The 27,966-nt window shown below is 40.1% G+C and overlaps 1 protein-coding gene across 1 annotated transcript in view; it reads left to right on the top strand.

Moving 5' to 3' along the window:
* Positions 1-27,764, top strand: part of chd5 (chromodomain helicase DNA binding protein 5) — a 57,579-nt gene extending 29,815 nt beyond the window's left edge. The window contains 32 exon segments of the mRNA XM_042509444.1: positions 382-588; positions 1,144-1,355; positions 3,217-3,348; positions 3,540-3,648; positions 4,388-4,579; positions 4,761-4,961; positions 6,136-6,273; positions 6,557-6,678; positions 6,929-7,102; positions 7,528-7,669; positions 7,924-8,055; positions 8,294-8,411; positions 8,531-8,655; positions 8,777-9,023; positions 10,134-10,306; positions 10,626-10,800; positions 13,144-13,230; positions 13,386-13,474; positions 14,273-14,406; positions 15,550-15,694; positions 16,758-16,784; positions 16,787-16,919; positions 17,056-17,135; positions 17,349-17,544; positions 17,635-17,712; positions 17,854-18,006; positions 19,414-19,522; positions 19,747-19,879; positions 20,064-20,259; positions 23,229-23,392; positions 24,503-24,629; positions 26,216-27,764. Of these exon segments, the coding sequence (XP_042365378.1) occupies positions 382-588; positions 1,144-1,355; positions 3,217-3,348; positions 3,540-3,648; positions 4,388-4,579; positions 4,761-4,961; positions 6,136-6,273; positions 6,557-6,678; positions 6,929-7,102; positions 7,528-7,669; positions 7,924-8,055; positions 8,294-8,411; positions 8,531-8,655; positions 8,777-9,023; positions 10,134-10,306; positions 10,626-10,800; positions 13,144-13,230; positions 13,386-13,474; positions 14,273-14,406; positions 15,550-15,694; positions 16,758-16,784; positions 16,787-16,919; positions 17,056-17,135; positions 17,349-17,544; positions 17,635-17,712; positions 17,854-18,006; positions 19,414-19,522; positions 19,747-19,879; positions 20,064-20,259; positions 23,229-23,392; positions 24,503-24,629; positions 26,216-26,343 (4,578 nt within the window). The 3' untranslated portion in view covers positions 26,344-27,764.
* Positions 27,765-27,966: the final 202 nt, after the last annotated feature.

Genomic DNA, 27,966 nt, shown 5'->3' with positions numbered 1-27,966 from the left:
AAAATTCTTTTTTAAAAAGCAATGTGTAGGAAATAAACAATATTTATAATGATCATAATTACATATTTAAAATTCTGTTCTAGAATTATCATAATTTTTAAGCACTTTTCCACTTCTGTTTGCCTTTTTTTTTAACTAATTTTCAGGCGATGGTCTTACTTTATACTAATATCTTGCTAATTTTTGGGTCCTTTCTTCTTTTGTCGCTCAATGCCATGTTTTTGGAGGAAATCAAGCCAATTTGATCAGGTTTCAAAGGGTTAAGGTACCTTACCTTCTCTGAAACCTCCCTTATTTTCAACTTTTTGTGTGTATTATTGCTTTAACACAAGGTATAGAGAGCTACATCTATCACATTTCCTCTCCTGTATTTTTTCTTAGTGTCCTCCCCTCAAAGGTAAGGTCCAAAAGATTCTGCACTGGACATGGGGAGAGCCCCCGTTGCCAGCTGAACTGCCCGCAGGCCCCGACGGCAAGCCAAATGATCCACTGACCAAGCCTCCGCTCAAGGGCCACCCAGAGAGGGAGTTCTTCGTAAAGTGGGCTGGCCTTTCGTACTGGCACTGCTCCTGGGTCAGCGAGCTGCAGGTGAGACGACAGAAGTAGGTCCAATCTCAAATTAACATTTCTGCTCTCTTTTGGCCACGGGAACTGAAGTGCATTTCCTCTCTGCTAAAAGCGGCACACACACAACGAGCCAGGAGAGGTTTTTTTCACCTGACCATGTTTCGGAGTTTAATATGAAACGATAATGAATGTTCGTTTAGCTATTTAGCTGTCAGTCAAAGAAATGCCAAGGCCATATAAGTGCACATTGTTTCCCACGTCTAACCATTTTAAACTGCAATCACAATTACTTTGCAATTCAGAGCACTCAAACCTAGCTGACATTTAATTTAATGATGTCTGAAGAATTGCTTGTGTTTAGATTTGGCCCTGGAGAAGTTGTCCTTCCTTTTCTAATTTATTTAGTATCCTTCTTCCATTCATTAAATCCCTCCTGGAACTTAAAGTCGCTTAATCAAATTAGTCTCAATACTGTGGATAGGTGATATGTTGCAGTCTTGTAAAAAAAAAAGCCAGAGGTGGTGATGAATGAAACTGAGCAGAGTTGATCGTTTTGTTTTGTCTGTGGTTGTGCAGTTGGAGCTGTACCATACCGTCATGTATCGGAACTACCAGCGCAAGAACGACATGGACGAACCTCCGCCGTACGACTACGGCTCCGGAGAGGAGGAGCTCAACAGCGAGAAGAGGAAGAGCAAAGACCCCCAGTATGCTGTGATGGAGGAGCGCTTCTACCGCTATGGCATCAAACCAGAGTGGATGGTTATCCACCGGATACTCAACCACAGGTGTCTGCTCACAGTTACACAAAGTCTTATTTCTCACATCAGAGCTCATAGACTATTTCAGTGTTGTTTACAGACTTCAGATTCTTGATGGTAAGCTGCAGCTCAGTTTGGTTTATGCTCGGTGTCATCGTGCTTTTATATGCTCTGTATTATCACATTATAGATGGAGATTATTCCTCACAGCACAGCATATTTCAGAATATGGAGATGCTAGAGGTTTAAAATCAAGCAAAAAGTAAAGCGAGGTACAGCACAGAACATTTTTCTCTCTGAACAGACCAGTACATTTATTTCTCAGGTATACATACACATACATCAGACAGATTCAGTATAGTACATTCCTCAGTTTTACTATATAAGATTAACTCTGAACACATAAGCAGATGCTGTTTAAGTATCAGCCACATCCATTTGCAGATGCAATTGCAGGAAGGACAATAAGTTACTTTAATATGATTTTTTATTTAATATGTATCCTGTCCCAAATGATCTTTAACAAATAAATAAATTGATGAATTATAAAATAAATTTATTTTTTTTTATTTTAAATTATTGTAAATCATAAAATAATCTATATTTAAATCATTTAAAATAATAATTAGTCAATAAATCTACCTTGTCCCTTTAAAAAGAGCTGTGGTTGGTAACATTTACAAAGATAACTTTTGGTCATATTTTCTGAAACTGTCTCTATATCCTGATGGTTGTACCTTGGACGGATAATCCGTAAAATAAATTATGTTCTACCTCCTTTTAGTGCTTCTCATCCATTGAATGTACATGAAAACAACCAATCAGAGCCGAGGAGTCCCTAACTGAGCTGTCAATTGTGTCAATCACTGCTTGTGACCTGCAGTCAAACTGTCCAACAAGGCAGCTCTGATCAAATATGAATCATGATTCTGTCACTGCATTGCCTTTTTCTCACCTCAAATATTTCCATAAACATATTTTAGTGTACTGTTTAGTTGTGAAATGAGAAAGTTTATTCTGGCTGAGTCTTGATTCAAATTTGATCAGGTTTGACCACAATTTACGAACAGTGATTGACATGATTGACAGCTGCGTTAGAGATCGGGCGGCTCCCTTGAAGTTGAAGATTCACATCATCAGTCAGATGCCCCTCCGTCGACTGAGATTCTTCAAGTTGAGCAGTTGTTGTTTTTTTTGTCAGTCAGTGTGCAGTTTACTTCTGGGGACTTCTAGTCCCCAAATTTAGCTGCAGAGAGATGGCTCCTTGCTTTCACGCTGCTCTCCAGTACAGGCAGCTGTGGACCCGGACCCAGGGTTATACTGAGTGAGGCGAAGGCAGCTGCACGGAGGACGTTTAGCCCGAACAGGTTTTACAATAACATTATTCTCTGCCTTCTGCATATAACTTGTGTATTTACAGCTCACAGCAACTTAAAACGATACAGTCTCCTGCTTTTGTCTGATATTAGCGTAGTCAGCCTGCGTTAGCTCAGAGCTTTAACTTGGTTTGCTTACTACGTAACGTGAACCTTGCACTCAAGATGAACATCCTGCTGAAATTCATTCAAACTTTTATGGAAAAATAGGAATGAATAGTAGAATATTCATGTTGAACAGCCAAATCTGATTAGATGGATGTATAGTCGTACGAGACTAAGTTTCCCTCAGCAGCAGTAGATTCTTGCAAATGCCATGAGAAGCTCTATGAGGAGCTGAAGGAATAGGGTTTTTTACACATCTGTCTCATGCACTTCTGTGTGGATGTCATGACAGTGTTGGCAAATACGAGATAAAGTTATTCACTACCACTTTAGCTTTTTACTGCTATACAGTCCTAAAATCTCTGATCTCTCTTTCTCTCTTTGGTTGTGTTTTCTCTTCTGTGCAGCTTTGATAAGGATGGCGATGTGCATTACCTGATCAAGTGGAGAGATCTGCCCTACGACCAGTGCACTTGGGAGGTCGACGACTTTGACGTCCCAGAATATGACGGTCATAAAGCTTCGTACTGGGACCACAGGTTGGTTAACAGCACTAACATGTTATTTGAACCATAATAGTGTGGAGATGAGGCTGAGGATGAGCAGAATGAGTCCTGACACAGAAAAACAAACAAGGCAAATGCTGCAGTTTCCCCTCTGCCCTGCCCTCTATCTGTGATGCCCCTGTTTGAGATGTTTGGCTCATCATGTTGCTGCAATTATTTGCCAGGGAACAAATACTGGGGGAGGACCAACGCCCCCTGGTGGTGAGGAAAGGAAAGAAACTCAAAGACGACCATCCAAAGAGGGAGGTCCCCCCTGATGCTCCCATCATAGACGTAAGTTTGGACGTTAAGTTGCACTTTGGTCCCATGAGTACAGTGAATTGCCTTAATCACCTGAGTATCAATTTATAATAAATCATTAATAAATAGTAAAATGATAGTTAATTAATTTTTAATTGATAGTTATTTTACTGTTCACAAACAAGGAAAAGACAATGAACTCATTGTGTTTACAGATTTTTAGTAATGCTATAATAAAATATAATATAATATTATATGTTTGTATGTTACAAAACCATCCATCTATGTATTGTAAATTATATGAGAAATATTTTACTAGCAATTTCTTTAGGATTTTCAAAGCAATTATTTACCATAAACAAATACTTAATATAATATATAAAATCTAATAATGAGTGCAATAATAAAATAAAATAATTTCTAACATTAATAACATGTAAACATTATTTATGATCATATAATTATTTGATTATAGTAAAATATCTATTAAATAACTTTAATAAACTCACAAGTTATCATGTATTAATGATCGTTGTTATAAAGTCTAACTTAGATTTTTTTTTCTTTTTTAGAAATAAAAGACTGTATTGTTTATTGTTGGCTGCTTGCTACAGTCAAAAATTATCATGATTTAGCATAATAAAAGAGTTGTTCTTGTATTGTTACACAGTATATATAATTCCTATTTACATCAGGCTTAAAGTCGCGTAAATTGCTGTCGTTTTCGCATGTAACTACTTGACAAAATGCTCCTGTGTTTTCATATCACCAGCCAACCATCAAGTTTGAACACCAGCCGTGGTACATTAACGCCACCGGGGGAACGCTGCACCCGTACCAGCTGGAAGGCCTGAACTGGTTGAGGTTCTCCTGGGCGCAGGGCACTGACACCATCCTGGCTGATGAGATGGGCCTCGGAAAGACGGTGCAGACGATAGTGTTTCTCTACTCTCTCTATAAGGAGGTGAGGGTGCAAGACTGACCTATTTTATTATCCCTGAGTGCAACGTAAGAGGTGCACTGTTAATACCAAATCTTATAATACAGATGAAGAAGAACAAAAGTAAATGATAAAACTGAATATATATCTTCCTCCTGTGATGTGAGAGTTGCTTAGTCACGTCTTTCCTCCTCGTCTCTCGAAGGGTCACTCGAAGGGGCCGTTCTTGGTGAGTGCGCCCCTCTCCACTATAATCAACTGGGAGCGGGAATTTGAGATGTGGGCTCCAGATTTCTACGTGGTGACTTACACTGGAGACAAAGACAGCCGGGCGATCATCAGGGAGAATGAGTTCACCTTTGAAGACAATGCTGTGAAACAGGGACGCAAGGTGTTTCGCATGAAGGTACCTCACGCTCGTACAGACTGCAGGTTTAATACTGTCAAATACTTTGCTTACATTTGTGTGAATCTGTGCTGCAGGTAGGGCCAGGTTTGGGTGATTAAAGGGACAGTTGACTCCAAATCTTACCAGTTGTGATATTTATCAGTCTAGATTGTTTTGGTCTCAGTTTTGGAGATATTGGCCATAGAGATATATGCCTTCAGGTATGTGGTGCTCAAACAAAAAATACATTTGAAAAACTCTCTTTCCAGAAATCATGACCCGGTTACTTACGATAGTCCACACACCTTGTTGTGAGCAGTTTCATGTAGGAACTATTTCTCTACCAAACAGCATTCGTCAGCCGTATCACCACACAGAAGAAAGCATGTAACTACTAATGGATGAGAGGATCGTGCTCCTGACACCTCGAGATAAAAGGGCGTAGGTTTTGTTTTAACATTGAGGAGGACACATTTGAAATGGGGAGTTTGAGGTCTTTCTCCAGGAAATTTTGATCATCAAACATTTACTTTTCTGCAGTGTGGTATATTTTTCAGCATCAATTTTTTGTAGAAATGTTTTCAATTCTCTGCTGCTTTTATGTTTTTAATGGGGGGGCAGATGCACAAGTTCGTCCCCCCAACCTACATCTATGGCAAGATGTGAACACTGTTAGCAGTAGATGTAGCAGTAAATATTTCCAACACCAAACTGTTTGCGACAAGGTCTGTGGATTATCTGAAGTGACCAGGTTATGATTTCTAGGGAGAGATGTTGTTGACTTTACCAAATTATTTTTTGGCACTTTGAGTTCCACAAGCCGAGTGCCATCTTGCCCTGTTTTATTGGAGAGAAGGCAGACATCTCTATGGCTGATATCTCCAACACTCAGCAACTCACACCGAGAATATCTAGATTCATACTACAGGTAATAGGAAAAATAAGTATCTTTGATTTTGGGTGAAGTGTGCCTTTAACATCCTACCTGACATTGGCTTTCCAGTTACAAAAAAAACTACTGCTTCCTGCAGCTTAAAATGAGCATAACATATTATTAGCACTTCATTTTAAAGAATAACATAGCAAACAGCGCAGTAGATGTAGTATTAACTCATTTTTCCTCCACCATTTGATCTCACATCTAAATTGCTTGAAATTATGTTGTATTTTGTTGCTACCTTACTTCTTGCAGAAAGACACTCCCATCAAGTTCCACGTGCTGCTGACCTCCTATGAGCTGATCACTATAGATCAAGCCATCCTGGGCTCCATCACATGGGCCTGCCTGGTGGTAGACGAGGCCCACCGACTGAAGAACAACCAATCAAAGGTAAAAAAAAACAGCGTTTCTGGCACTGACGCAGAAACAACATAGATATTATCGGGAACACACAAAAACAGGAAAGAAGCAGGAACACAGGCAGATATGAGCAGGAAATGTTTGTGCATGAACATATCCATGAAATAAAAAAGACTGATAGAACACGAGAAATGTCTTATAGGTGATTTTGGAGGTAAAATTGGGAGTTTCACCTCCAGGAAGTTTAACATGCGTCATTTTGTTCTTTTTTTGAGGACTGTGTGTGATATCTCGTACAATGCGTCCTGTCCAGTTTTTCAGAATCCTCAACGGGTATAAGATCTACTACAAGCTGCTGCTCACTGGGACTCCTCTACAGAACAACCTGGAAGAGCTGTTCCACCTGCTTAACTTCCTCACCCCCGAGCGCTTCAAGTAAGTCTTCCTCTCTTCTATTTATCATTCCCCTGTCTTTCTTTCCTTCTCCACTTTTACCAGTGTCCTCAAGCTGGTGCGTCACATACATCCCCTTCTGGGATTGATGGATAGACAGATCTTGTGTGTCTTGAATTTATACTTTGAATTATTAAAATGTCGTTAACAAAACTTAAGAAGCAGGAGGTTGTCTTTTCTCTGTGGCTAAATTTCACTTTTTTAAAAAATCTTCTTTGTTACATCTGTGCAGTAACCTGGATGGCTTCCTGGAGGAGTTTGCTGATATCTCTAAGGAGGACCAGATCAAGAAGCTGCACGACCTGCTCGGCCCTCATATGCTCAGAAGGCTGAAAGCCGACGTCTTCAAGAACATGCCTGCAAAGACAGAGTTGATTGTGCGAGTGGAGCTCAGCCCCATGCAGAAGTAAGTTACTGTGATACAAAGAAGTCATTGTAACGAGAGCTGACGTGCAGCATGTTTACGTTATGTTAGAAAAATCGAATTATTGTGTTAGTCCGACTAAACTGGACTTTTAAAATACATGCAAACGTATCGATCTATCAGACTAACATGCCCAGATGATGTGACTGGAAGTTGAGCTTTTCTCCGTTTTTATGTTTGTTTTACCAATCCACAACCATAACCTCCCTCTGTGCGAGGACTTCTTTCTTAACTCCCGTCACACATTCGTCACTTGATCGCAGCCTTCAGGAATATGTGATGCTAATTCTTGTGCATTTCTCTGCCTTTTATCAAGTTTCATTCATGAGTTCATTTGCCAAAAGTGGTGAGCTATTTTTTAAAATTCATCTCTTGATTCAATCTGATGTCTGACCTCTGACCTGCAGGAAATATTACAAGTTTATTTTGACGCGGAATTTCGAGGCTCTGAACTCCAAAGGTGGAGGGAACCAGGTGTCCCTGCTCAACATTATGATGGACCTGAAGAAGTGCTGCAACCATCCCTACCTGTTCCCTGTGGCTGCTGTGGTAAGGCAGCATTTTTAAAACCAGTGTAATGAAGGTATTATTTGGCAGAGAACACAAAATTAAAAAAAAAAAAAAAAGAAATTTGCAAGGCATTCCTGAGGTTTGCAGAAATGTATATTGCAATTTTTTTTTTGACACAAGATGACAAAAATTTCCTGGTTGGACATTTAAATGTACTGTGGCTTGAAGCCAATAATTACACTCACCGAGTATTAAGATATCTCTGATGCCTGGGTTTGATTTTGTCTTTGCAGGAAGCTCCTGTATTACCCAACGGCTCATATGATGGCAACCTGCTGGTGAAGTCCTCAGGAAAACTGACGCTGCTTCAAAAAATGCTGAAGAAACTGAAAGATGAAGGACACAGAGTTCTCATTTTCTCTCAGGTAATAGTCGAATAAATATTGTGTCTGGGCTTGAAGCCATCGCTTTCATTGATTGGTGGCCATGAAATGCCATTCCTGTGCCAATGTCAGTTGTAGGTGGTAAATCAGCTAATATCCCAGACATCGAATCCAAGACCATTTGGAGTGCAGATTTTTAGTCTTAATTTCAAGAGTTTCATTAGGTCTGGTCCCTGCTACATAATATTATAATACCATGTTTTCCCCTTTTTTTTAACAGATGACAAAGATGTTGGATCTACTTGAGGATTTTCTGGAGTTTGAAGGTTATAAATATGAGCGTATTGATGGAGGAATTACTGGAGGCCTCAGGCAGGAGGCCATTGACCGCTTCAATGGTGAGTTTGTTAATCCAGAATCTGTCTGTGTGAGTTCATGTGGACGTCTGTTCTCTTCTTCAAGGCTTTCACTCACTCTCACACACTAACCGCCTCTCTGCTGTTGGTTTTTGTCACAGCACCGGGCGCTCAGCAGTTCTGCTTCTTGCTTTCAACAAGAGCTGGAGGTCTTGGCATCAACCTGGCGAGCGCAGACACTGTCATCATCTACGACTCGGACTGGAATCCTCACAATGACATCCAAGTACGCATTTTTCAGACTTTCAGTTTCAATGATTTTGTGTGAAAGCTTTTGTTAATATCAGCTGCTCACTTATATGTAATCCCAGTAACTTTCCTATCCGTCCATCTCTCCCTTCTTATAGGCTTTTAGCAGAGCTCATCGTATCGGCCAAAACAGGAAGGTGATGATCTATCGTTTCGTGACGCGAGGCTCAGTGGAGGAGCGAATCACTCAGGTGGCAAAGAGGAAGATGATGCTGACCCACCTGGTGGTGCGGCCCGGCCTGGGCTCCAAAACTGGCTCCATGTCCAAACAAGAACTGGACGATATCCTAAAGTTTGGCACGGAGGAGCTTTTCAAAGATGAAATGGAAGCAGCACGAACTATGGGTATGTCTACGCACCACATGGTCCTCTAGCTCAAACAATACGGTACAGATTTTGATATGATACCCTTTCTGCACTCAATCAGGACATTTGTTCTCACTTTAAATTGAGCTTTAAACTACTATATCATCATTAAATGTCACAGCTGGAGGTTTCGTTATTTCTTGTGTTTCCAAATAATACGTTTTCATTGACCCTTTTAAATGCAGGTTGGCATGGCCACATCATGAGACATCATGAGGGCACAGTGATGCAAAAAAACCTTATCAGACCTTTTTATGGTTGTTTTAGTTTCTTTTTAGTCATTTGGTGGTTTTTTTTTAGGTCATTTTGTGTCTGTTTTGGGTCATTTTGTTCACTTTTTTGGATATTTGGTTGCTTTTAGTATTTTCTAGCATTTGTGTCTCTTTGAGGTCATTTTGTGTGTTTTTGAGGTATATTTGGTCATTTTTGTATTTTCTAGTCATTTGTGTCTCTTCAAGGTCATTTTGTGCCTTTTTGGGCCATTTTTATTTCTCTGTAGTCATTTGATGTGTCTTTGAGGTCATTTTGTGTATTTTTTTGGCCATTTTGTATTGCTTTGAAGTTTTGCCCTTTTTTGTAGATATTTTGTTCTCTTTGCACTTCCATTGCAGCACTTTGTGGTCATTTTAAGTCCCCCCCTGGTCGGTATGTGTTAGTTTGAGTGACAGTTTACAGTTGAAGGCCATAGGGGCGCCTAAGCTTGGTAGACCCGATGAGTAATCAGTCCTTGAGAAACTGTGTTTTCTCTTGCTCTTTCTGTGCTGAAACTTGTGCTAATTCGCAGCGAGTTTCGTCTCTTAAAAATATTCTTGTCTAATGCTATAAAATACTCTGGCAGATTCACATTTCCCCAAAAAGCCACTGAGTCACAAAGCAAAACTGGAGACTGTTTGTTTATCTCAGAAAAGGCTCTGACAGGCTTGAAAACAAGTGACCAAAACACAAAATGTCAGGGAGTCCATATTAATGTTGGTTGTCCAGTCATGTAAAAGTTCTCCTTTTAGTCAAATCCTTATTTTCAAAGGTCAAAGCTTTAGACCGGGACAATTGCATTTTTGTTGTCTGTTAGTCATCGACTCTCTTCAACAGGTGACAACAAGGAGGGTGAGGAGGGCAACGTGATTCACTACGATGATGACGCTATCTCGAAGCTGTTGGACCGTAGCCAGGACGCCACTGAAGACACTGAGATCCAGAACATGAACGAGTACCTGAGCTCCTTCAAGGTGGCTCAGTATGTGGTGAAGGAAGAGGATGGAGAGGTGAGAATATAGAAATGTTTTTCAGCCTGATGATATCTGCAGTCGCACAAATAAAAAGCAGCCTAGAGATCTCATGAGATGGTTGTTTGACTTTATTTGTTAGATTCTGCTGCACGACGAACTTTAAAGAACAAGATTACTCAATTTAAAATAAACTTTGCTTTTGTACCTGAGCCTTGTAACTTCATGGCACATTAAAACAAACATAATTAGACAATGAATTATTAGCGCATAAGGTGGAAGAAGAACATATAACAATTGCATCTTCATTTCATATTTAACATCATCGCTATTTGTCTTTGTGTGTGTCCGTGTGCAGGAGGAGGTGGAGCGGGAGATCATCAAGCAGGAGGAGAACGTGGATCCAGACTACTGGGAGAAGCTGCTCCGCCATCACTACGAGCAGCAGCAGGAGGATCTGGCACGCAACCTCGGCAAAGGCAAACGCATCCGAAAGCAGGTCAACTACAACGACACGACCCAGGAGGACCAAGGTAGGCAGCAGACATGTGGTGCTTGTCAATCAGGACTGGCATGCCTTTATTTTTGAATATGTCTTCACCCATGCTGTGTCTCAAGTTAGATACTTCCAACCTACACTTCAATATAGTACTCTGTATGTACTTAATTGAGTAGTGTGTGGATTTTTGACAGAGTAGTGTCGTCTCAAATCAAACACGGTTGTTGTGCACTTTTTCCTCCCCTTTGACAGAGCATTTTCGCCAACATTTGACCGTGACTGTCACCTGACAAAATATCTGTTGGCTTGTTTGCTTGTTCACCGTAGCAACCACAACCACTGCAACTTCCTCAGTATTTTCAAAAGTTCGATTGTCCCTCCCCACCTCTATATAGCCAAGATGGCGATCATTGAGGGTGAAAAGTGTCCACAATCAACTTGTTTTATTTCAATCCTTATTATTTATAATATTCAAACATCCCCTTTTACATTGTTGTTTGGTGGTGATTCTACATTTTAAATAAAACTGATTGATTGATTGAACCTTTCGAGGGTTAAGAGTATACCATCCGCGTTCACACAGTTCGCTGCATTTTGCCACACTGGTCAGCGTAAATGGATTTATGCAGTCAAAATAGCAAGTGTAAGAATGGTAGAAGACTCATTTCTTATTTTAACATTTAATATTATCATACAAAATAATTTCTTGGCAGCATTTTGGAAGTAACAGCCATGTTCTATTATTGCTGCTTTTAATTTTAACATGCTGGTGCCAGGATTTGGCATTCTTCCCCATATTAAAATATGAACAAAAATACACAAGCGCACACCAGATGCAGAGGAAACATGCTTTTTGGCTTTTCAGCTGGCTTGTGGACAGGTGGCAGCAGAGCCACAAGCATATTTCTAAGAAAGTAGAGACATTATGTTCTAAATAAGCCCCTCAATTGGGTCCTGTTCGGGGTTTATTGTATGGATCTGTTTCTTGTGTTCTCCAAATGATTTTCCAGCAGTTTAGCTGCTGCGAGGTGTATTACTGCCTCCATCAGTCAATACTAAGTGTTGGGTTTTGAATGGCATTCTGGGAGCTGTTGCCGGTTATGAAAACACATATTATCTAAGTAACCACAGCTAAACAGATCAGCTTAAAGACTAACGCTTTATTTGCTGTGCTGCAGATATTTCTCTGAGCTGAGCGCTGAAGTTACACAATAGTTTCTCCATGATAGAAGTTCTCTTTATGGATTGTTAAGTGGGCAATTGGTAATGAATCTCTGAAGATGTGACATGTCCATAGCGGCATTTTTAGGCACATGGGGTCACGCTGCTACCAAACATAGGATGCTTTATAGGTGTGCCACAAGGTATGTACGTAGGCTGTCTGCTCCCAGTTTTGAAACTTGACCAACGTGGCGGCTTGTTTGCAAACTTTCTTATATATCACAGAAGTTGTTCACTCGAAATGTATTTCAGAAAACATTTGAGGCGAAACATTCATTATGGCACGAAATCCCTGCCTTGAACATGCAATGTAAAAGGGGCTAATGAATGGAAATTGCAGATTTGATGGATCTTGTGGACATGAACCATCAGTTTGCTGCAATGACTGAGGCACATTTTCTGTTCAAATAACACTGTAGCTAAATGTATGAATGTGCCCAGATGTTTGTGTAATATGACATTGTACAGACCAGTGTAACGCCCTCTCTGCTGGCTTTACTGCAGGTCAACAGCTCTTCTTATAACATATGATCGACTCTGATATCCAGCAAACAACCCAGTCACAGCAGTCTAGCTGCTACCTGGCTTCATTCGGGAGCTAACAAGGTGATATTATCTTGACACTGAATAATTTGGGTGTATCAGTTCAGGTAAGAACAGCACAGAAATTAATCTCCATGTTTGTTAAATCCTCTTAGGTTGTAAGTCTCAACAAGAGCTGTTGACCTCCATTAAACCTGCCACAGAGTGTGTTACACTGGCCTAAAGCTCTACTTTATCTCGTGCATTTATATAGTCTTTTTAGTGCATTTTAAAGCACTTCTTTCTCACAGTTCAACAGTTTTTAGTCTACGGTTTATCCTGTAGTTGTATTTTTAAGAGTGGCTCCAAGGTCCTGATTGCCACAGTTCAACAGCAGTTGACAGTGAGAGAGTAAAGATTTCAGAGCCCATCACGGCTCAGAGTACACTCTAAGTTTAGAGTGATTGTCTGGCAGAGTAGTCACCTCTCACCTCGCTTCCAGAGGACAGAAGTGCTACAATATGTGCATGCCGAGCTGTAGTGGTCTGTAGTAATCTGCAGTGCCGTGGCGCCCCCAGGTGGCCACCAACAGAAGCGAATGCAATGTACTGTTTCTTTCTGATGTGTGGCTCAGAGTGGCAGGATGATCTTTCAGACAATCACTCGGAGTACTCTGTGGGGTCCGAGGACGAGGACGAAGATTTCGAGGAGAGGCCTGAAGGTAGGCGGCGAAAACCACCATCATACAACTATTATATTGTTCAGGTTTGATACTATCATAAAACGAACTCAGCAGAGAAACTTCTTCCCTCAAAGTGAGCTCATCATGGTTAAGAGGTCTTTATAATAATAATGCTTTTTATTTGTCTTCTGCAGGTGGACGCAGACAGTCTCGTCGGCAGCTGAAGAATGAGAAAGACAAACCTCTGCCACCCTTACTGGCACGAGTTGGGGGCAGTATTGAGGTATGAATCACAGGCTGTAGGTCCTTCACAGGCATCGATTACTCAAGAAAAAGCGTAGTAGTCGCACACATCCAAAAAATGTTTAAGACAAACAAGCAGCATGAGGAAAGCTCAGCATACTCTAGCTCCCTAAACCCTTTGAAACCTGAACAAACTGATTTCTTTCAAAAATCTGGAAAGAAGGCAGTGAGAAACTTAACAAGAAAAATTTGTAGAAATTTACAAGAAAATTAACAAAAGAAAAAAGGAAATGTCCTGAAAAAAGTACTAAAATAAAAATTATAAATATATTATTAAAAAATTATTTATATACTGTATATTTATTCTCTGTAACATTGTTAGCAGTAACATTTTGGCAGTATGACATAGTAGACAAGAGGATAATTCTTCATTCTGTACATTTTGCTTAATAGGGGGGAATTTACGTATAATAAGGGCTGTTATTTGTTACCATTACAAATTCAGAGAGTGTATCTTTAAGGCCAACATTTCTGCAAGCATCAACACTCTGCAGCTGAAACTGTGGCCTTGCTCACCTCTCTGCGGGGGCAAGCCAGGACAGAATAAGATAAATAAATTATCACATCTTCAGTCTGAAACCGACAACATTCATGTACTGAATGTTCATTACACCACATATGTCAATTCCACACGTTTTAATACATATATGAGCGATTATGTGGGGGGTTGTCAAGCTGTATAAGCTGTTCATTTAGCTGTTTTTGACTTTATACCTCACATCCTCCACTGTTGTTTACTTGTTGTTTTCTGTCTGAATCTGTTTCTTGTTATTATTAGGTCCTTGGGTTCAACGCTCGCCAGAGGAAAGCCTTCCTCAACGCCATCATGCGCTGGGGCATGCCTCCTCAGGATGCTTTTAACTCCCATTGGCTGGTTCGGGACCTGAGAGGGAAGAGTGAGCGCGAGTTCAGGTAATAAGCTGCGATACACCCAAGAAGTGTTATTTGTTTAAACAAAATTTCTCTTTTCACACAGTGTAATTTTCAGTCAAGGCGCTGCCCGCCATCAAGTTAAGAGGTTGCTCTGGGCTATTTAATTCACTCCTCACATTTAATTGGTTAGCCCAGGGCGAAGCTCCACAGCACTCATATCAAGTTTGCAAAGATTGGTGTTTCTAATTTCAGAGTTTAAAAATGCACCAGGGCCAAACACTACATAAATAGATATTGAGAATACAAGTAGCTCCGAGTTGTGTTTGTTATTTTTAAAGTAAAGCATCTACACTTAAATACTACTTTCAGTACTGCTATTACTCCTGTGATTGCCATATTGAAAATACAAGTAGTGTTGCTGCCATTACTACTAAAGCTGGAATCATACTCCTTAATGGTATTATTACTGTTATTATTCTGCTTTGTCATTGTTTTGTATCTCTTTGTAGTTGTTCTGCTTTTTTGTGGTTTTGTGTCTCTTTGTCATCATTTTGTGTCTTTTTGTAGTCATTTTGTGTCTGTCTAGTTTATTTTGTAGTAATTTTGTGGCTTTGTAGTTTATTTTGTAGTTATTTTGTGGCTTTTATATTATTTCCTAGTCATTTTGTGCCCCTTTATTGTTGTGTCTTGCTCATTTTATGTTTCTTTTTTTGTCAGTTTCTGCCTTTATTTACTTGATTTGTGTTTTGTGCTGTACTCATTTTGTGTATATTTGGCTTGTTTTGTGTCTCTGTAGTCTCTGTAGTAATTTTATGTATTTTTGTGGTTGTTCTGCCCCTTGTTGTTGTTATTTTGTGCCTTCTGCTAGTTCCTTTGCATCTATTTGTGGTCTTTTTGTTCCTTTTGTGCTTCTTTTGAGTCTCTCCCTGGTTGGTACATGTTGGTTTGAGTGACATTCTGCAGATGAAGTCCGCCCATGATTGTGACTCAATTATGTATCAGAAATCAAAAATATGCTGTAACTCAAATATAAAAAACAAAAAGGACCAAAAGAATAACATCAATAAAACCTAATATATACTTTAAAAAATCTGCTCCTCATGGTAGAAGGGTTTCTCCTACTTGTGCTGTTTAAAATATGGACTCAGTCCATGTACTGTAAAGTGTTTTTTTTCTCATCAGGGCCTATGTGTCTCTGTTCATGAGACACCTGTGTGAGCCGGGGGCAGACGGAGCAGAGACCTTTGCTGATGGAGTCCCACGTGAGGGACTGTCTCGTCAGCATGTTCTTACCAGGATCGGCGTCATGTCCCTTGTCAGGAAAAAGGTACCGGTTGTTCAACCAAAGGCATTTTTCAACACAGAATACCAAGTCTTCTGCTGAAGCGCTGGGAGATTATAAAAAGTAGGTCAAACTGTTCAGGCGGAGGCAAAGGCAGGTGAGAGGAAAAAGTATTATTTTGGTACCTTGCTGTTTTAAACGTAACACATAAACCTGGGTAAAGAAAAAAACCTAACAATTGTTTTCTGGAGCTTTTGAGCTTTTAAGTTTGTGTAAAGTCCATTCTAAGTTTTAGTAACTTCTAGCCAGTTTCAAACAAGTGATTTACTTAATTTAGTTTCACTGTTAAAACTTAATGAGCTAGTAAAGACCAGAGACTGTAAGAACTGTCTCTGGTGTTTAGGAAACTAGTGGCTCGGTCCAAATAAAAGCAGTCAACTATGTTAACAAGAAGTCATCAGAAGCTGGAGCATAATTTCCAAAAAGTAGCTAGTGCTACACTTGTAACATTAAACATGCCTGCCAATCGCCAGTTTTGACTTTAACTAATATATGTAAAACAGAGAAATATTTTTCCAAGTGAAGTAACTAGTTAGTGGTAGCGGTGATATGAAAAATCAAATATCACTATTTTTACAACAAGCCTCACTATCGATATTGCCACAATATTGTAGGCTTTACACAATGAGATTTTTGATAAATAAACATCATTAAAGTTGTAAAAGCAAATAATACAACAGCTAGAGCAGTCTGGTAAGTTCAGAAAATGGCATCACTTTATTGTAATGCAGCCTTACGATAACCAAAATCTAAGGCCATATCTAGTCTATCTAGTCTCTCGATTGATGTTTGTTATTTATGCTTTTTCACATGATCCATGACAAATAATAAATTAAAGCTAAATTTACATTATAACAATGCTAAGTTTGAACCTGGGAAGAGTTGGTGTAGACAGATACAGACAAATTTAAACAAAACATCTGGTTCAATGTGCCACACAGACTGTACAGCGGAGGTCTGCCTGATCCCTTATTTTAGGACAGTCAGTCATTCACTAAAGCGTAGGACTTTCATTTTCTTACAGTTGAGCCAATCTCTTTTTTTGTAGGTGCAAGAGTTTGAGCACGTAAATGGAAAAAGCTGAGTTCTCCAGATCTGATTCCCATCGGCATGGAGCTCAAGAAACTGACTGAGAGTTTATCTTCTGATCCCAACACCCCTGTGCCAGCCAGCCCCATCGCCACGCAGCCCGGCACTCCTGTCCCGCCAGGTCAGAGCAAAGAGTCTGCGTTGTTTGTGTGTGTGTTGTTTGTCTTTTTTTAATCTGGCTGTAAGGTGAAGTTTATCCCAAGAAAGTGTCTTTCCTAGAAACAAAGTTTGAGTTGTTGTTGTTTTCTGGACTGTAGAGAAGACGGAGTCTCTCTTGGGTCCCGCTGAAGACAAGGAGACCACAGAGCAGGACAGCAAGAAACCATCAGAGCAGGAAGTGAGTCCTTTTTTTTTCTTCCACCATCCATCACTGTCACTGTGTTTCCCTTTATTGTGTTGTTGTCCATCATCTCACGGCTCATCACACTTTAAACAACACTCATTTTATCATCCTCTGAAGGCGCTTCTGTCAGACTTAGACACCTTTTAACTCTGCCCTCTACCAACTTTCCTCTTTCCCCTGCTGCTGCGTCTGTCTTTCCCTCGGCAGTCCTCCAGTGCAGAGCCAGCATCTGCACCTGAGAAGGCAGCTGATGGAGAAGAGAGCAAGGCCAGCTCAGAGGAGAAGACAGGAGATGAGAGGGACACAACCGAGTCACCCTCTGCAAAGACGGAGCCATCTGCCAACTCGAAAGAGCTTGCTTTGAAACAGACAGAGCTATCATCCAGTCAGACCTCACCTAAAAGTGAGTGGTGCATAATCCGTGTGCTGCAAATTTAATTTCTCTGCAAGGCTGAACTTCATTTAATTGAGTCTCTTCTTTTGTTATCCGCAGCGGAGCCCTGCAAAGAAACAGAAAAAGGAGATAGTGATTCTCCTCAGGCGAAAACTGAAGACAAGGAAAATAAGCCAGGTATACATGCTGTGAATCCTTGAACAAAACAGGTGCTCAAAAATGGTGCAATGACTGTGCTTTTTGGAACTCAAAGCAAACTTTAGTGGCAGGCCATTATAAAGATACTTCTTTTAAGAAAGTTTTCTGTCATACATGTAGCTGTTGCAGATGATATGAAGAGTGAAGATGCATTAGAGGGCCGATTAAACGGAGACAAAGACACTTTGGACGAGATGGATGAGAGCAGGAAGGAGGACAAGAATGGATATAAAGCCAAGTTTATGTTTAATATTGCTGACGGAGGTTTCACAGGTAAGAATAAATCTGACTTTGTTTTGATCCTGAATGGACCAGGCAGTGACTAAAGATGACCAAAGCCATCAGCAGAATGCTGTTTATGTTTGGTAGAAAAGTGACAGAGCTATAAACTGTATATATATATATATATATATATATATATATATATATATATATATATATATACTACTACTACTACTATATATAAACTATATGTATAAAGTCAGTAATCTTTATTCCAAAGTAGGGGTCGACTGATGGTTTTTCAGGGCGGATACTGGTTATTAGTTCCTAATGAGACTGATAACCGATATTTGGAAACAATATGTATTTACTATAACAATGAAAATGTTTCTTTCAAAATTTTTAATTTTTGGAAAATAACAAACTCCAACACAAAACTTGTTTAAATTCCTTTAGCAAACTTTCAACATCATATCCAGCAAGTTTCCAGCATTTTTTTAATAATGTTCAGTGAAAATTTTAAAAAACCCTGAGGTTTTACTAAGTAAGAGTTCATCTCATGCCGACACTTTCTTTGCATGTATCGCAGACTGCCTTCCTGGTGTTAGCTGAGTGTAATACACACACCTTTTCATAACTGATTTTATCGTCGATCATTAAAATAAAACACTGATGCAGATAATTGGCAAAATGCTAATTATGGACTCCGATAATCCGCCAGGCCGATAATTTGTCGATCACTATTCCAAAGCATTTATGAACATAATTCTTGAATTGGACAGCACAATGTTTCATAATTGCTATATGCAACCCAGATCTGAACGCACATTACACTATGAACCCAACAAACAAACACTAAATGGTCATTTTTTGATCAGATTAGATCAGATGAGATTTATTTTGAACATGTAAAAAAGAAAACAGAGAAATGAATACATAAAAAGCGAACAAAAAAACAAAAAAAGTAATATTTACAATGAAAAGCGGTGTGTGTGCCTAAATTTAACCGCACATTAACCATAGAGTTGTTGAAATGTAAAAAAAAACCAAAAACGTAAAGTTTCAAAGTTTTCGCTACAAAATAACGTGAAAATGTAGCAAATCTGTGGTTTGCAGAAACATAATGCAAACATTTATTCTACGTTGCTCATTTCCAGCTAGCTGCTTGTACACTGTCCATTTAAATGTAATTTCAATAGAAGGACAACACTGTGGGACTCACTCATGTCTTCATGTTATGTTTTAGTGTTAACTTCCCCTCTTCCAATAATACAACTTTATTTTCCACTGTGTCACTACAGGTTATCTCAGGTGCCACGATGAAACAACTTTGTTTGGTCATGAATCTTGTTTGTGTCGTTAAAGTGCTCTCACTTCTTCTTATGTGCTTGGAAACATCTTGAATATTACTTTTCTGTTTTTGTAAAAACTGTTTGTTTTTTATGTTTCCGCCGTCAGAGTTGCACACCCTCTGGCAAACCGAAGAGCGAGCGGCGCTGTCTTCTGGAAAGATGCACGACATCTGGCACCGTCGCCATGACTACTGGCTTTTAGCTGGCATCGTAACGTATCCTTTCCCAGATGTAGAGCCGAGAAGCTCGGCATCTGGCAAAGTAATGTAATTACTTATGACCTGCGGGGAGCTGCAGTCGAAAAGGCTGATATTTACAAACTGTGCGGAGCGATATAAAACTACGCTCTCTGAAAAAACCTATCTTTCTTTTTTATTTGAAGAATTTTATGAGGTTCTGTGCTGCCATTTATTTTTCCTTGACCGGGAATTTTTCTCAGACACGGATATGCTCGTTGGCAAGACATTCAGAATGACCCACGTTATGCTATTTTGAATGAGCCCTTCAAGACCGAGATGCATAAGGGCAACTACCTAGAGATGAAGAACAAGTTCCTGGCTCGCCGCTTTAAGGCAATCCTGAGTTTTTATAATTAAAAATAACTACTGAAGGCTGAAATAATTCAAGGATTAAAGGATTTGTTATATCTGAATGCAAATTGAAACACTGTCTTTCAAATTGTGCCACCTTCTGCCTGTCACGTCGCGCTTCACACAATCTGTTTCCCTCCCTCTCTCTCTCTCTCTCTCTCTGTAGTTGTTGGAGCAGGCTCTGGTGATTGAGGAGCAGTTGAGGCGGGCAGCTTACCTGAATATGACCCAGGACCCCAGTCACCCGGCCATGGCTCTCAACACTCGCTTCGCCGAGGTGGAATGTCTGGCAGAGTCCCACCAGCACCTGTCCAAAGAGTCTCTGGCCGGGAACAAGCCTGCCAACGCCGTGCTGCACAAAGGTCTGCTGCCCACTTTCAAAAAAAATAGCAACAGTCATAATTGTCAGAATCGCTGCACCACCTGCCAAAGGCTAGTAAACTGGGAAAACAATCCTGCACAAATGTCATTTACAGGGCAAAATTACTGATATAAATTTTTCATAAGACATCTGCCAGCCCACTGGTCATCTGTGCTGTGTTGTGGTGTACAAACAGATTGAGCATAAAACATTCATTAAAGAAGCAAGGTCACATTTTAAAATCTTAATCCCCTAAAATCCCCCTATACTTATCAAAATTTCCCAATTACTGTATTCAGAAAGCATATTTCGTTAAATACTAGATATGTTTTTCTTTTGCTTGTGATGCTCTTTTGGAATACGTTTTTTTTAACAAGCAAAAAATCAATGCCACGCTGTGATTACTCTAGCTCCTCTGCAAAAATAAAATCCTTATCAAGTTGTTTTGTAGCTGAAACATTTAAGTCTCATGTTATTAAAACTAGTGAAAACTGCTGGTGCACTAAGATAATCTCTTTGTGATGCAGGATGACCGACCAATCTGTTCTTCAGGCTGTTAACATGGCTCAATCTTTACCACAGTGCTGAGTCCGAACTGATAGAAGAGATTTCCACACACTTTAGGCTGAGAAACAACAAACTGGCATCAAAGTAGTAGCAGTGGTGAAGGTTATCTCTTGTGTTGGCTCATATCACCTTTTTTTCGGCCACAAAGTCGCACCTGAACACACAGCAAAGACTCCAGTCGGCAGCCAGGTAGGACGTATGTTATGCACCAAAAACTGGTCGTCTGTATTCAACATTCAAAAAGGGAAACAAGAAGGCAGATGGATTCAGGGCGCTAGTTAGTAGCGAAAAATATCGATATAGCATAGCATTGCAATATATTTTTTGGCAATAAAGTATTGATATAGGTAGAAGTATTGCTTTTTTTATATTATAAAAATATGTTCAAATATACAAATGCAGATTAAACTTTTGGTAGGCAACTAAAGCATTTTTTTTGCAATTGCTGTAATAAAAATGACTGAAGTGAGCTGAAAAGACGATAAAAGTAGCTGTTTTCCATTGAAGAGATAATTAGCAGTTTAAAAAAAGGTAAAAAAAATATAAATAATAGTGTGTAGAAAAATATATTTTTTGCAATTGCTGCAATAAAAATGACTGAAGTGAATTGAAAAGACTGAAAACTTGAATTTAGTAGATAAAAACATGTTTTCCATTGAAGCGATAATTAGCAGTTTTAAGTTTTTAATAAACCGCAAAACTCATATTGCATATAATATTTTATTAGGACTTCAGTGTTGTGATAATTTTGTATCCTGGGTCTCTGGTGATTCGCACGACTACTAGTTTGCTACTAGCCATGTGTCGATGTTGAAAGAGCACATGAAATGCAAGCGAACAGTTACGAAACGTTTCTGCTGTGAGCTCTGTGGCTGAAAAGAAAATAACGCTGTCTAATGTAACAAGTTTGTCTTGATCTCGCCGCCTCTTGGCTTTCGTCGTTGGTTTGCTTTCCTCACTTCCGTTTCTCTTCTTGTGAGCTGAACTCCCAGTCAGAGTGATTTCTCTCACCGACCCGCTGCGCTGTCTGCGAGGCCGATTCAATATGTCTAATCCTCCAAAAAGCCAAATGAGGGGCTGACTAGTGCCAACGGTGCGGGGCGAACTGCAAAAACCTGGGAAACTCAGTTCACAGGTGGCCCGTCAGTTCTGTGTGCCAGGGCCCTTCGATCTATGCAGTGTTTCACTTTAGTTGTCTGTTGTTGTTTTTTAATTTATTCGCACCGTTAAAAACAGTAACAGAAAATAGGTCAAAAAGAATACAGAAAAACAGAGAGATTAGAAACCCAGATGGATTTTATAGAAATACCTCACTAAGGTAACAAATTACAAGTAATACAAAAAATGCTATTTTTTGCTATTTTACAATAGGGTCAACAAAAAATGACAAAAAAATCAAGACAAATTATAAGTGTGAGCTTTTAGTCTATCAGACCTTCATCAGAAAGGACCACTTCTTTATTTATCCGCAGGCAACTGACCCACCTTACTATTTCTTGTTCTGAGTTACTGACACGTCTTTGTAGAAACATGAAAAAAATGAATTAAATCAACATGATTTCAAATGGAAAACAGTAAATGGAAGGAAAAACTGACGTGAATAAAGATGTTTCCACACCACTTCTGTAACAAGCAGCCAGTGAAGATCCTGTTTGACACAGCAGTGTAATTTTGAGTTAATTTGACTCACCGTCAAGAACATGTTTCCAGTGATTAGCAGGATGAAAGTTTGGGAAAAGAGCCAAGGCTAAAGTCTTAAAAAAAAGGCGTTAAAATGTTTTCTTTTTAAAATGTTGTTGTCTGTGACCCTTATTGATTTATCTGTCAGTTAAAAATTTAATGGCATGTAGTTCCTGACAGTTGTTGATTTCAGGCCCTGGATTACACAATTTAGTTGTTTTTTTATGATTTGATGCTATTTAGACTCTTTTTTAATAAGATTTGAAAAAAATGTTTTCATGCAGTTGATCAGCGGTTTCTGTCATTGATATTTTTATCACTAAATGATGCTGCATGTGCAGGAATTAGGGACATTGTCATATTAGGTAAGACCGTGCCGTGCCCCAGTACAATTGCCACTCTTCTCCACCCGCCGCTCATCTTTCACATCAGCAATGTCGTTATTTTCCACATGTTTGCGTTGTACTGCGGTGTACATGCCATTAAAAAGACAACATCGAAAAATGGCAAGTATATAAAAATGGATTTTAAGAGCACTTAAAAGGTATTTGAGAGCATATTTTCAAGTGGACTCAGGCCAGATGGGCAGAGTTCACACTAATGTACCAAACTGGGCTTTGGAGTCAGGTGTACTCAGATCCGTGACGCTGATGTGAAAGCGCCTTAAATGAGTGTTAAAACTACTGTCTCTGATGTGGCGTGTGTGTTCTCGTGCTCTCACAGTCTTGAACCAGCTGGAGGAGCTCCTGAGTGACATGAAAGCTGATGTGACCCGACTGCCCAACATGCTGTCCAGGATCCCGCCGGTGTCGGCCCGTCTGCAGATGTCTGAGAGGAGCATCCTGAGCCGCCTCACCAGCCGAGGGAGCGAGCCTCCACCGCAGCAGGTGAGCCAGAGCCGGTGGTCAAGAAGGTCAGGGCGGCCTCAGAAAGAAATCAGTTCTTTGGTAATAAAATGAAGTCGCATAGAACCAAGTTTTCTGTTTGATTAAAAACACAAGAGTAATTTGTTTTAAGAGCTGTACGAGATGAAGAATTTCACAGCTGTTTTGCTAAGAATTACTCGTCTCTCTTCAGCTGTGTAGACTTGGCTGGAGATTACTATGCAGCGGAGCCCGGTGAGGAAACAAGGCTCCCTAAAATGTGCCTCAGGGCTGAGTAAATTTCAGAAATAAAAGGCTATGGCCCAAAAACTTTAAAGTGTTCCGTAGTCACGACTCAGCAACCACATTATTCCTCCCGAAAACCTGCGGAGGCTCCAGCTCTCTATCCCCTGTGGAAGAGTTTCCCCAGGTGTAATGAGGAAAAAAAGAGTCTCCCTTAAGTTGTTTACTTTCACCGCTGAGCTCTACAGTTCAGTCCCCGAGGATTCAACAAAGGCTGCATTGTCTCATTACTTCCATCTCTGCTGCACCTATTCGCCAGAGTCGAATGTGTGTGTTTTATTCTCTCTTATACAAGAGATCATTTCAGCCAAGCAGCCGATTGGTCAGGCGCTCTGACTGTGCTTTATTGGTTGCTATGCCAACTCTTGTCGTAACCAGGGAAACAGTTGGCTATCTGACCTGCTCTGCTTTGTTTTTTTTCATGTCTCTGCCCCGGTTACGGCCGTGGTCACAGGCAGTATGTTTTTTGGGGTTGCTCGTCCGTCTCCTTCTCAGGAACGCTTTGAGGCAGTTTCCTCAAATTTGGCACCAACGTCAACTTGGACTCGACGATAAACTGATTAGATTCTGAGGGTCAAACTTTCCACTTTGCCAAAAATACAGTTGATACCTTTTATTCATTGAAAGTCTTCACTACATACGATATATTATATTAGTCTGAACAGGTAATTCTTGTTTTTGCTATTTTCCCACCGTACAAAGAAAACTTCTCTCACATCACTCAAACCTGCCGTGGAAGTAATAAAAGCTGTTGTAGCATCACTCTTCGGTTATTATCCCGTAGAGGCGTCATGTAAAGTTGCAGCAGGATAACCGATGTTTGCTCCTCAGCCTTTCAGTCAGGGCGGGTTCGGCTGCTCTCAGATGTACAGCAGCAGCTTCGGTGGAGGATTCAGAGGACCGGGTGGACAGCCGATGGTCAACTACAGTCAGATGCCTCTGGGGCCCTACGTCAGCGGTAAGGATCCACATTTACCGTAGGAAGTTGTGTTACAGGTGACGTACGACAGGTGCCACTGGAAGTTGTTCATACAACCTAAATTATACTATTTGCAAAGTGATATTAAGCTTTGCATTGACTTATAGAAATCATGAGATATACTTTTTTTTCTAACACTTAAAGGACATTTCCATGAATTGCACCCAAAATAAAAAATTAGAATTTGACATGTATCCCAGTTTCCAACATACCGGTATGCCAGTTGGTGTAATGGATGAGGTCTCTTGCTTTTTTTTTGGGTGGTTGCTAAATTGAAATTAAAGGAGGATTCTGGATTATTACAATTAAGGCCTCATTTTGATCAGTTTCATTTGTAATAGATTGTATTCACCAACATAAGTGCTCAGATTTGGAGCATGGGGCCATCTGAAGCATCCCGTCTGCCGATTATTGTTGTACGAGCATTCAGACAATCATACATGTTTTATATAAACCCTCATCTGAGCAAATCTTATTTGAGTAATAATTTTAGTTTCCTATACATCACAGCTTAGTGACCAACGTCCTTAGTGACCGTCTTACATGCCTTAGATGCACATAAAACTAGAATGGCAATCAGAAAGATCTCCACCAAGGCCAAATGCCCGTCTCGCAATGTTAATGCAAGTGAAAATAATTCTTGTATCTGACCTGTGATTCAGATCTACTCCAATATTTAATAGGTTTTCCCTTGACCCATGAAATTCAAGCCAGTAGATTTTCAGTAAACCTGCTGACAGACAAACAAACAGAAACAAAAACATACCCTCTTGGGGGAGGTATTAAGAATTTGCAGACATTTTTGGCATTTTAGCTTTCTATTTAAATAAAAAAAAAGATACTTAAGTTACTGTGCTTGTTCTGTTTTAAAAAACACTGAATCAAAACGGTTCATAATTCTCACTTTAACGTTCAAGGAAAAGTAAAACATAGATAAAGTGGAAACTGACTTTAGTGATTATGATTATAAATTCCTATACAGATGCTTTTTATAATCCGGGTAAAGTGATCATTAAAATGTGTTCTGAGTTTGTCACATCACAGAAAGATGTGTTATTAAACACCTGACAAATTTGAATGACCAAAAAAATCGGCATGTATGTAAAAGAAGGTCTCAAAATCATGAAAACATGCACAGTATTCTCTGATCTGAAACGCTGGGGGCGTGTCCGCTGGAGGAGTGGAGGCCACGCCCATTCGCCAGACTATGCTTATGATGCTTCTCGTTGTTATACTGCTACATTGTCAGGGGCGGAGTTATGCTGAGTGTAGCTCCGTGTGTCAACGTGCTATGGTTTTAGGCCCGCCCAAAAAGATCTTAAACTCCCATGATTCTTTGCTGCACGGTAACCTGTTACCAGTGGGCTACCTGACGCTGGTGCTGCGAGCACATTGACATAATGACGGAAATAAGAAAAAAAAATTTCAGTGATAATAGTGGTCTCTTTGAATCTTATGACAAACTGCCAAAAGAAGCCGGTGTCACTCTGAGACATTTCCACTGTTTTTAAAAAAAAACAAAAACCCAAAAACATGAAATGATAAAAGCTCTCTCCCCTCTTCAGTGTCGTCTAACGGCCCTCCACCCCCAACAAGCCATCTGGACAAGAAGTCACTCGACTCCTTGAGAGACGTGGCTACGCCCGACCTCAAGTCGGGCAAACCTAGTGATGTCATCTGCATTGAGGACTAGGCCAGCTCTGCAAAACTGACCCGAGGTCAGAAAACTCCCAGGGATGGAATCCGTGTGGATGACAGCCGCCCATCTCCTCCTCCTCCTCCTCTTTCTCCTGCTCCTTCCTGACTTCAAACCTACAGAGCTCTCTGAGGCGATTCACTTTTTGATTAATGCAGATGTATCTATCCTAACAATTGCACTTTTATCTTTTCGAGGATCCTATAGAAGTATTTCAGTCGATATTTGCTTTTGTTAACCAGTGCTGGAGAGCCGAGGATCAGGAGGGGAAATGAAGAAGCCTTTCTGAAGGAGGATTTTTATTTTCAGCCCCGTGCTGCGAGGCGAAACTCATGACTTGAGTTTTCCGATGCTCTTGATTGGGGCTCATTCTAATCTTGGAATGTGTGTTTTGTTCGCGCCAGACTTTTTCATCCTGCGTGCGCCCTGTTGCTTTTCTCCATCTGCCTATTCACTGTACACTGTGACTGTGCCCCGCTGGAGCGTGTTCCCTGTGAGGAGGAGTGTAGGACGTCTTCAGTCATGGTCTGATAGGTTTTTTCTGAGGGCCAATATTGTTACTTTAAATGAATAAGTGTTTTTGTCATTCATGTAGTAACCAGTGGATAAAGTATTGATTTGAAAGCATCAAAAACTATTATCATGTATGCAGTAGCTGGACACACAGTCTGTCTGAATCCTCTAAAGACTGCCACCCGCTGTTCATCTGGAGAAAGTAATCTCCGCAAAAACCTGCAGTACCTGTAACCTGCGTGGGTTGGCTTCTTGTACTGTATATACTCAGAGACTGCTGTTTATTTTACCTCACATAGGTCTAATCATAGTGAAAATATGTACTCACACACACACACACACACACGGATGAAATCAGAAGCCTTGCCAACGTACGTGAAGATGGAGCAGAGGAGAAAAAGCCGCAGGAGTGGCAAAATTTTTAAACGCATTTCAGAGAAGACTGAGTATTTCTGTGTACGGTACAATATTTGTGATTCTTATTATATTTGAATGTTAGTAGTGGCTGTAGAGCTTAACCCTGGGGCCATGACCAGTGGGACTGCACTATAAACAGGAACTCATCTGGTCCACATCCACACACTGTACAGGGCTCTTTAACGTTCAGAGTCCTGAGTGGAGATTTTACGTACATCCCAGGGACTTTTCCCCAGCTCCCTTTCATCGTTAGAACCGCATAAGAACATATGTGCTTACGGCGCAGCGCCACTTTAAGTCGAGTATTTGTCGCTAAGATGAGCTTTTTTGTTTGCTTCTCTTTACGTTGAGGTTAAATAAGATGTGTTAGGTCACTTGGTGCCATTAGAGGAGATGATACTGTATGATTTGTTCTTTGATGCGGTGTGTTTCCAACACAGAGCTGAAGACTGACATTAGGGCTGGGCGATATGGGAAAAAATATAAATAAATCATGAAATACCTCAATATTACGATGATATTGTAGGGTTGACTATTGGTGCTTTCACAAAACATGTACACAATTAGATTTTGATCAATAATCATCAGTAATGAGAAGTGGGTAAAGGCCATAGGTGTAAAATGAGCAGATAAGACTGAACTGTTTTCAAAGGTGAATAGAATAGAATAAAATAGAATATATCTTTATTG

This window comes from Plectropomus leopardus, chromosome 2, assembly GCF_008729295.1.
Source record: "Plectropomus leopardus isolate mb chromosome 2, YSFRI_Pleo_2.0, whole genome shotgun sequence".
Classification (NCBI taxonomy): Eukaryota; Metazoa; Chordata; class Actinopteri; order Perciformes; family Serranidae; genus Plectropomus; species Plectropomus leopardus.
The sequence above is the reverse complement of the archived record's forward strand: the minus strand, read 5'-3'. Positions and strand labels throughout refer to the sequence as shown.